Source organism: Nerophis lumbriciformis, linkage group LG01, assembly GCF_033978685.3.
Source record: "Nerophis lumbriciformis linkage group LG01, RoL_Nlum_v2.1, whole genome shotgun sequence".
Lineage (NCBI taxonomy): Eukaryota > Metazoa > Chordata > Actinopteri > Syngnathiformes > Syngnathidae > Nerophis > Nerophis lumbriciformis.
The window spans coordinates 50,902,379-50,912,781 of record NC_084548.2 but is presented as its reverse complement, the minus strand read 5'-3'; the positions used below and the strand labels follow the sequence as shown (position 1 = coordinate 50,912,781).

At 41.6% G+C, this 10,403-nt stretch overlaps 1 protein-coding gene across 1 annotated transcript; it reads right to left on the bottom strand.

Annotated features, from left to right (window-relative positions):
* Positions 1 to 575: 575 nt before the first annotated feature.
* Positions 576 to 2,495, bottom strand: LOC133622767 (thyrotroph embryonic factor-like). The gene has a single exon (XM_061985710.2). It carries the CDS (start codon positions 2,355 to 2,357, stop codon positions 1,434 to 1,436), a length of 924 nt encoding a protein of 307 aa, XP_061841694.2. The 5' UTR covers positions 2,358 to 2,495; the 3' UTR covers positions 576 to 1,433.
* Between the last annotated feature and the right edge of the window lie 7,908 nt (positions 2,496 to 10,403).

Here is a 10,403-nt window from a genome sequence, read left to right as displayed (position 1 = left end):
GTCCCTGGTTCAATCCCCACCTAGTACCAACCTCGTCATGTCCGTTGTGTCCTGAGCAAGACACTTCACCCTTGCTCCTGATGGGTGCTGGTTAGCGCCTTGCATGGCAGCTCCCTCCATCAGTGTGTGAATGTGTGTGTGAATGGGTAAATGTGAAAGTAGTATCAAAGCGCTTTGAGTACCTTGAAGGTAGAAAAGCGCTATACAAGTACAACCCATTATGACGGTGACAGAAACCCCCCACAAAAAAACAAAACAGTCGGAGTGGAGAGCTTGCTATTTCGCTAGCCAGCTAACCCTTTTCACCAAAATAGTAGTCTTCCTTGACTGTTACCTCTCGGTGTGTTGTCGGTAACACCAGAAACACGAAAAAACTAACTTAATTTTGGTTAAGCAGTTGAGGTGCTTGTTTGAGCGCTGCTCAGAGATTAGGACAATCACACCCGCCAACTAGCAGAATTAAGAACCTTAGTGCGAAGTAGGAGAAGCAGATGACCAAACAAGAAAAACAAACTGTTAAAGTGAAGTGAAGTGAAGTGAATTACATTTATATAGCGCTTTTTCTCAAGTGACTCAAAGCGCTTTACATCGTGAAACCCAATATCTAAGTTACATTTAAACCAGTGTGGGTGGCACTGGGAGCAGGTGGGTAAAGTGTCTTGCCCAAGGACACAACGGCAGTGACTAGGATGGCGGAAGTGGGGATCGAACCTGCAACCCTCAAGTTGCTGGCACGGCCGCTCTACCAACCGAGCTATGCCGCCCCAAGCTAGTCCGCTGTGCAGAGACAAGAGGGGCAGACACACAAACTGAAACAGGAATCACAGAATATCACTAATCCCCTGAAGACATGTCCCAGTCATTTACTATCAATGAAAAAAAGACACTTCTTTAAAAAGACATGTGAAGATGAACCAACTTATACTATCTTTGAAATATTGTTATCGCTCCCTTAAAGATATACTGTATAACAAAAAACCCATAATTGTCACCTAAATGAAAATACACAACATCGGGGCAATGTACTGAAAACTAAATTCGTTGTACTTTAAATTCTATTTTATGTACTTGACTATCATCTTATTCACTTACATGGATGATTAAAAAAGTACAGGTACATTGTAATAGCTTGTATTGCCTTGCATTGCGCACACGCTGCTGCTGTGGAGCCTTCTCTTCTACACCCGGTCTATTAAAATGTTCTGTGTGTGTCATTTGTTTATTCACGTGTTAGAAAAATAAATCAAATGTGGTCTACTGGCACCGCACTTGAAAGAGAATAGAAGAAGGATGAGTGACATATTTGTGTTGAAGGACATTTCACCAGCAACAAGCAGGAAATGACTCCTCCCTCCCTCCCTGTTCGTCAGCCCACAAAGTGTATTGTGTTGGGTCAGTACATCTGACAATATTTCATACACATATTGTGTCCCTTACAGTTTTCCAAATTTGGCTTCGTAGTGACCCACGATGTCCTTGTAAGAGCTGCACTCCTTGCGCAGGTCCGCCACCTCAGTCCTCAAAACTGAGTTCTCCCGCTCCAGGAACGCCGCTCGCACCGTGATCTGGTTCTCTTTTAGTCTGCGGGCGTCGCGTGAGCGCTTGGCTGCCACGTTGTTCTTGTTTCGTCTGTGCCAGTACTTTTCGTCCTTCTGTTCGTCAGGAACGTACACCTTTTTAGCTTTCTTAATCATGGGCTGAGGCTTGAGCTCTTCTTCGCTGAACTTGTGTTTGCGGGGGTTGAAGAGTTCGCCCCCCGGTACACTAGACAAGACCAGGTCTGTGGGGTCTGGCTTGTAGTTGATTTCGACTTCGATTTCGTCAGGATTGACAGGCTCTGGTGACGTGCACTCTGCTTCTGTTTTTACTTCTGACGTAACATCACACGTGATGTCTGTCTCGCAGTTAGTGATGATCACCACCTCCTCATCACACTTGCCCAGCTCCTCAATGGGCAGCAGGCCCACGTCGGCCGGCGCAACCTCCTCGGTCTTGACGGCCTTCTTCTTTTCCATCGAAATGCTCCCCTGGAGGGAGTCTTCTCCCTGTGAGGCGGAGATGCCGTTCTCCATGAGGAACTCCTCGAGGTCCATGTACTCCAGGTGGAAGTCCTCGTCGCCATAGGGGATGGTCTTGTCCCAGATAGCGGGGGTGAGGGCGGCTGACGGCCCCATCTCGCTGACTCCTCCGCCCAGGTCGGCACTGTCATCCAGACCCAGCTTCTCCTTGTCAGTGTCTTCATCACCGTCCAGTATATTCGGCGGAGGCATTTCCATTATTTTCTTCAGAACAACGGGGAACGACGTGGGGGCCCCGATGCCCGTTTCCAGTGTGACGACGACAGCTTCTCCGGACATTTTCCCTTCCTCGTTAGTTCGCGTTAAAAAAAATAAAAAAATAAGCGCCTGCTCAGTTTTAAAACGTCTGTTATTTAAGCATACACTTTCTCCTACAAGTATTCGCAATGACTAAATAAAATAACAACCTACAATTTACCGATATCGTTAAAAGTAAGTTACACCGATTAGCAACATACCAGCTAGTCAGCCCATCATTGTCAGTCCGCATCACACATGCTTATGCCAGCATCCGTGGAATGCAACCACAAACGTTCAAACAACGAATACTTATCCATAAAAATATTGATAAGCTGCAGCTGGTGTGTGTGACGTGTTTTAGTTTGTTCTGTTTAGCCCTGATTCAACAAACTGAATGGTCGAGCATTAGCCTCTGGATCGATCTCTATATAGTATGGATCGGTCTATGTCCGGTTGGAAAGTCAGGTTACTTGTAGATCTACTACAAAATATGGCCTCTCCAATCTTTCGAGATTTTTGTGATGAATTATAACGAGAGTACCGTTTTCGTTTGCGACTGACAACAGAGCAACATAGCAGACAGCTCAGAAATATTAATATTAATAATAATACTGCAAATATTAAATCTAAAGTGTGGTTAACGTTTGGATTTATTTTTTATGAAAATGGTCAGTTGGATAGAAGTATTGTCATTTGTAAGGTTCGGAAAGCACCGCTAAAATAGCGGCAGCACGACTAATCTGAGCACCCACTTGTTGTGACGGCTTGAATACGCTTAAGGGAGCTAGGGATGCTAACGCTAGCAGACCTACCAACTGGAAAAAGACAAAGACACTGATTTGAAAGACTTCCAGCCCCAATTTCTCACAATATTATGCTAGATCCACTCGACGTCCCCACATCTGCGGTCCCCTCCAAGGTTTCTCATTGTCCCAATGGGTTGAGTTTTTCCTTGCCCTGATGTGGGATCTGAGCCGAGGATGTCGTTGTGGCTTGTGCAGCCCTTTGAGACACTCGTGATTTAGGGCTATATAAGTAAACATTGATTGATTAATTGATTAATAACTTAGCCACAACTCTGCAAAATGTTCTATGCTTCTCTTGGACTACGTACGTGTTGATGAGACAGTGTGAGTGACCGCCGCAACAATCATTTTATTTGGGCCGGTAACATTTTTTTACAACAAAATATCCGTTTTTAACACAAACTGATGGTAACGTAAGCTTGTTAATGGTGTTCTTGTTATGTTTTTGCTTTGATAAATGGTACTGTGAGCAAGTTGCAAACAGCCCCTTTAAAGTAAAGTTAAAGTACCAATAATTGTCACACACACACTAGGTGTGGTGAAATTAACCTCTGCATTTGACCCATCCCCTTGTTCACACCCTGGGAGGTGATGGGAACAGTGAGCAGCAGCAACATTTTGGTTTTTGATTGATTGAGACTTGTATTAGTAGGTTGCACAGTGAAGTACATATTCCGTACAATTGACCACTAAATGGTAACACCCGAATAAGTTTTTCAACTTGTTTAAGTCGGGGTCCACTTAAATTGATTCATGATACAGATATATACTATAATATATACTATCATCATAATACAGTCATCACACAAGATCATCACATTGAATTATTTACATTATTTACAATCCGGGGTGTGGATGGGGGGTGGGGTTTGGGTTTGGTTGTTATCATCAGTCATCAACAATTGAGAACAGAGAAACGGATATTGGAACAGTGTAGGTCTGACTTGGTAGGATATGGACAGCAAGTAGTGGGCAGAGAGAGAGAGAGAGAGAGAGAGAGAGAGAGAGATAGAGAGAGAGAGATCAGAAGGCATACGAAAAAGTATCTGCATTTGATTGTTTACATTTGATTATTAACAATCCGGGGAGGGTGTTAGTTTAGGGTTGTAGCTGCCTGGAGGTGAACTTTTATTGCGGTTTTGAAGGAGGATAGAGATGCCCTTTCTTTTAATTGGGGTGATTTAACCCCCAACCTCCCTTGATGCTGAGTGCCAAGCAGGGAGGTAATGGGTCCCATTTTTATAGTCTTTGGTATGACTCAGTCAGGGTTTGAACTCACAACCTACCGATGTCAGGGCGGACACTCTAACCACAAGTCCACTGAGCAGGTGTACATGTTGTACTGAGCAGCCTGGACAATGCATGGACTGCTTAATAATGTTCTTTTTTGTCATTATTGCACGGCTCATCTGTGTAAAGTTTTGTACTAAAGACACAAAGAGCCAAAGAAAAAAACATTAGTTAACCTAGAAGTATTCTGAAATAGTTTTCACAGTTCATTCTCCAAAGTTTTGTGTGGCTTGAGAGACGTACTTTTCCACAACACATTATTATTAAGATGCATTTGACTTCAGTGGTTCCTCTGCACATTTGACCTCTCCCAATACAAGGCTCATTAATTCTGCCATGCTATTAGCAAAAGCTGGAGCCGACAAGTCCTGCTTCAGTTGCAGCTGCACTGTTTGGAAACATTTTGAATGTCTCTGTAGTGATAATTATTGTCTCGGTCAGCTCTCAGACATCAGGAGCCCACAGCAGAATATGCCCTGCAGAGTGGAAGTCCTAGCCAGCTTCCTGCATTAGTAAAACCCCCTTTGCCCCACAGCTCCACTCGGGGAGGAGTTGGAGACATACTTGACCATGGCTGGTTCGCGACTGTCTGCAGGCCATAGCGGCATGGTTGCCCTATAGTCGCTGATGCTTCCCAATTAGTGATTAAGCAGGAGACATTAGCGTACTGACAGACACATAAATGGCATGGAGATGAGATCAATTAGACTTGGAGAGGAAAGTTGTTAGGCCCCTGCGTGGCTGGTGGTCAAAGTGCGTTGTCTCTTCCCAGTGTTGTGTCAGATTGTCGGCATGTGAGTGATGTGGACTGTGCGGCGGCCTCTCAGTCCTTCTGTCCGTGCTTGGAAGTTAAATGTTAGCCTGGGGTGTCACCTGAGCAGGGTGTAAGCTCTGCAGGGTCAAAGCTGCAACAATACCTTGTCATGTTCGCTTCCCTGAGGCTGTGTCACCAGGTTGTGAGTAATTGTGCTGCGTTTGTGTATGCGTTTCCATTGATTTTGCTCGGCTCCCAGCTCTCCCAATTACCTTCTACTTCAGGCTGCCAGTCCCTTTGCTGTGAGGGGGGTGCAAGGCAGGAAACAGGCGCCTAGACGAGCTGTTTGTTTGCGCTGCTAATTGCTCCTGTTGCTTCCTTTCATTAGTGCAGACTGAGCTATTGGGCTGCCTCACACAACTAAGTGCTCCTAGCCTTCTACTTCTCCAGTCGAGGGTAAATATTGTCGACGTATGCAGCAGCTACAAACAGGAGGCTTCAAGCTGGATGCCCATGGAACACTATACTCTTCCGACAAAAATCCCAGTGTGTACTTTTTCAGCTTCCTGTACCAGTGTCTGGTAGGGACAGTGCACGGCTTGTTTTTTACCCATTAGGTTGACCACGAGCTACCTGTTGATGGCGGAATGTGTTGAACATTGAAAAAAATTGCCGATCCTCAACCCTCACTATGATGTCACTTGATTAACATTCGCTGAGCTCAGTATGGAGAGAAAAACAATAGGCAGGAATGCGACAAGCACTTTTTATTTTAACATTCTCTTGCAGTGCCTGCTGTCAAAACTGTGAAGACCGGACGCAAAGTTATTTTCTTCACAATAAAAATGCCATCCTGCTTGACCTAAAAAAAAAAGTGTCTTTAGAAAACTAGCGCGCACAAGCTTGAGCGCTATGAAATTTGCCTCTTAAGTAGGGATGTCCGATAATGGCTTTTTGCCGATATCCGATATTCCGATATTGACCAAACCCTTAATTAAAGATATCAACCGATACTGATATCAACCGATACCAATATATACAGTCGTGGAATTAACACATTATTATGCCTAATTTGGACAACCAGATATGGTGAAGATAAGGTCCTTTTAAAAAAAACGAAAAAAAAAAAAAACTAGTAATGAATGAAAATGAGTAAAATTAACTGTTAAAGGCCAGTACTATTAGTGGACCAGCAGCACGCACAATCATGTGTGCTTACGGACTGTATCCCTTGCAGACTGTATCGATATATATTGATATATAATGTCGGAACCAGAATATTAATAACAGAAAGAAACAACCCTTTTGTGTGAATGAGTGTGAATGAGTGTAAATGGGGGAGGGAGGTTTTTTGGGTTGGTGCACTAATTGTAAGTGTATCTTATGTTTTTTATGTTGATTTAATAAAAAAAAAAAAAAAAAACTGATACCGATAATAAAAAAACCTCGAATTACCGATAATTTCCGATATTACATTGTAAAGCATTTATCGGCATCTCTACTCTTAAGTATTTCTTGTTGAGGGTATAAAACGAGTATGGAAGAGCTAAAAACCAACCATTTTCAGGTGATATTGGAAACATGTTTTCCTTCCACAATGTAAATTTGAAAATGTGGGACTTATCAGCACTACTGTAAATCGTGTTTGATTGCAATTAATCAAAGCCATCAGAATAAGGTAATACACCAACATATAGTACTGTCTGTATGTATACGGAAAGTATTCAGACCCCTTTAAATTTGTCACTCTTTGATTCATTGCAGCCATTCGCTAAAATCATAAAAGTTCATTTTATTTCTCATTGATGTACACTTAACACCCCATATTGACAGAAAGAAACAGACATCTAGAATTTTTTGCAAATGTATTAAAAATAAAAAACTCCAAAATCACATGTGCCTAAGTATTCAGACCCTTTTCTCAATACAGCCTTAAGTCTTTTTGAATACGATGCCATACGCTTGACATACTTATCTTTGGGCAGTTTCACCCAGTCCTCTTTGCAGCACCACTAAAGCTCCATCAGATTGAATGGGAAGCGTTTTTATCCAGGATGTCTCTGTTGCATGTATCTTTCCCTCTATCCTGACTAGTCTCCCAGTTCCTGCAGCTGAAAAACCCACAGCTTGATGCTGCCACCATACTTCACTGTTGAGATGGTATTGACCTGGTGATTAGCGGTGCCCGGTTTCCTCCAACCGTGATGCCTGGTGCATTTAGGCAACATTTTACTAAGAAATGGCTTCCATCTGGCCATTGTACCATACAGGCTTGATTGGTACAAACCCTGTTTCCATATGAGTTGGGAAATTGTGTTAGATGTAAATATAAACGGAATACAATGATTTGCAAATCATTTTCAACCCATATTCAGTTGAATATGCCACAAAGACAACATATTTGATGTTCAAACTGATAAACATTTTTTTGATGCCAGCAACACGTGACAAAGAAGTTGGGAATGCTCATCAAACACTTATTTGGAACATCCCACAGGTGAACAGGCAAATTGGGAAGAAGTGGATTTCATGATTGGGTATAAAAGTAGATTCCATGAAATGCTCAGTTATTCACAAACAAGGGTGGGGCGAGGGTCACCACTTTGTAAACAAATGCGTGAGCAAATTGTTGAACAGTTTAAGAAAAACCTTTCTCAACCAGCTATTGCAAGGAATTTAGGGATTTCACCATCTACAGTCCGTAATATCATTAAAGGGTGCAGAGAATCTGGAGAAATCACTGCACGTAAGCAGCTAAGCCTGTGACCTTCGATCCCTCAGGCTGTACTGCATCAACAAGCGACATCAGTGTGTAAAGGATATCACCACATGGGCTCAGGAACACTTCAGAAACCCACTGTCAGTAACTACAGTTGGTCGCTACATCTGTAAGTGCAAGTTAAAACTCTCCTACGCAAGGCAAAAACCGTTTATCAACAACACCCGGAAACGCCGTCGGCTTCGCTGGGCCTGAGCTCATCTAAGATGGACTGATACAAAGTGGAAAAGTCTTCTGTGGTCTGACGAGTCCACATTTCAAATTGTTTTTGAAAACTGTGGACGTCGTGTCCTCCGGACCAAAGAGGAAAAGAACTATCCGGATTGTTATCGGCGCAAAGTTGAAAAGCCAGCATCTGTGATGGTATGGGGGTGTATTAGTGCCCAAGAAATGGGTAGCTTACACATCTGTGAAGGCGCCATTAATGCTGAAAAGTACATACAGGTTTTGGAGCAACATATGTTGCCATCCAAGCAACGTTACCATGGACGCCCCTGCTTATTTCAGCAAGACAATGCCAAGCCACGTGTTACATCAACGTGGCTTCATAGTAAAAGAGTGCGGGTACTAGACTGGCCTGCCTGTAGTCCAAACGTGTCTCCCATTGAAAATGTGTGGTGCATTATGAAGCCTAAAATACCACAACAGAGACCCCCAGACTGTTGAACAACTTAAGCTGTACATCAAGCAAGAATGGGAAAAAATTCCACCTGAGAAGTTTAAAAAACGTGTCTCCTCAGTTCCCAAACGTTTACTGAGTGTTGTTAAAAGGAAAGACCATGTAACACAGTGGTGAACATGCCCTTTCCCAACTACTTTGGCACGTGTTGCAGCCATGAAATTCTAAGTTAATTATTATTTGCAAAAAAAATAAAAATAAAGTTTATGAGTTTGAACATCAAATATCTTGTCTTTGTAGTGCATTCAACTGAATATGGGTTGAAAAGGATTTGCAAATCATTGTATTCCGTTTATATTTACATCTAACACAATTTCCCAACTCATATGGAAACGGGGTTTGTAGATTGCTGCAGAGATGGTTGTCCTTCTGGATGGTTCTCCTCTATCCACAGAGGAATGCTGTAGCTCTGATAGAGTAACCATCAGGTTCTTGGTCGCCTCCCTGACTAGACTAAGATGAATCTAGCACTGTACAGAGACATCCTGGATGAAAACCAATGTTTCCCATCCAATCTGATGGAGATTGAGGGATGCTGCAAAGAGGAATGGACGAAACTGCCTTAGGAGAGGTGTGCCAAACTTGTGGCATCATATTAAAAAATACTTGAGGCTGTAATAGCAGCTAAAGGTGCATCAACACAGTATTGAAAAAAGGGTCTGCATACTTATGTACATGTGATTTTTGAGTTTTTTTTATTTTGGATACATTTGCAAAATTTCTAATTTTTTTTGGTCAAGAGGAGATATACCGTATATATGTATGTATGGATAAATAAATATATATGGTATATACAGTATATGTATATATATGTAATTAGGGTTGTCCAACGATTAAAATATTGAATCGCGATTAATCGCATTGTTCATAGTTAACTCAAACTTATCGCAATTAATTGCAGATGAGTATAATTTTTCATCATTAATAAGTGTACCCTCGACAGATAAGAAATTCAGGGGTATAGCTTCATATTGCTGCATGACAATGTTTTAACCTTCTCTATTAATTAATAAAATGTAACATTGAGCCTGCTAATCATTCTGTAATTGAGGACTCAAACAGAACATGTTGTTAAAGAATTTCCGCAATATTTCAGCCAGCCAGAAAAATACCCTTCCCTCCACTCTACCCGCCCCCATATTCCTAAACTTATGTACTAGCAATTCTTTAGCTGAAAATATCACAGAATAAGATTATAAAACATCTCTGACAAAGTATGATCATAATGTAAGGCATTTTTATTTTGTTAATGTCAGGGTTTCCCTTAAATTGCCCAAATACCTGTGGCAGTGGGGGAGTGGTCGATATGTCATCACATTATTTGCTATGATGCATATATACTTTAAAAAGGGATGTGAATATACATTTAAAACAAATCTGTTATTATCAAGTATAGTATTAACGTATAGATTTTTTACACAACATTGTTTTGTTCTATGTTGCTTTTATTGCACAATGTACTTTGCTGAGAATTTAATTTTGTATTATTTTTAGATTTCTCCAATCCTTTTAGTCACTTTTTCTGTAATAAAAAAGACTGGCAACAATTTTAGCATCTATGTCTGGTGTTACTGGCGATTGTACTCATGTTTAGAAACTCTGTTTTGATTCACAATGTCATGTGTTTATTTCTTAAATAGACACAAAACAGGCAGTGTCTGCATTAACTATGAGCAAATAGTAGAAGAATAAACTTCAAGACATTGTAATCCATAAACTTAAAGAAAAGAAGATGTAAACAAAACACTTTTGAAAAAGCGACCAGGTATTTACTGTT

Bases quoted from the DNA above. Each gene is read 5' to 3' on its own strand.
- LOC133622767 (XM_061985710.2), bottom strand. From the start codon at position 2,357: ATGTCCGGAGAAGCTGTCGTCGTCACACTGGAAACGGGCATCGGGGCC.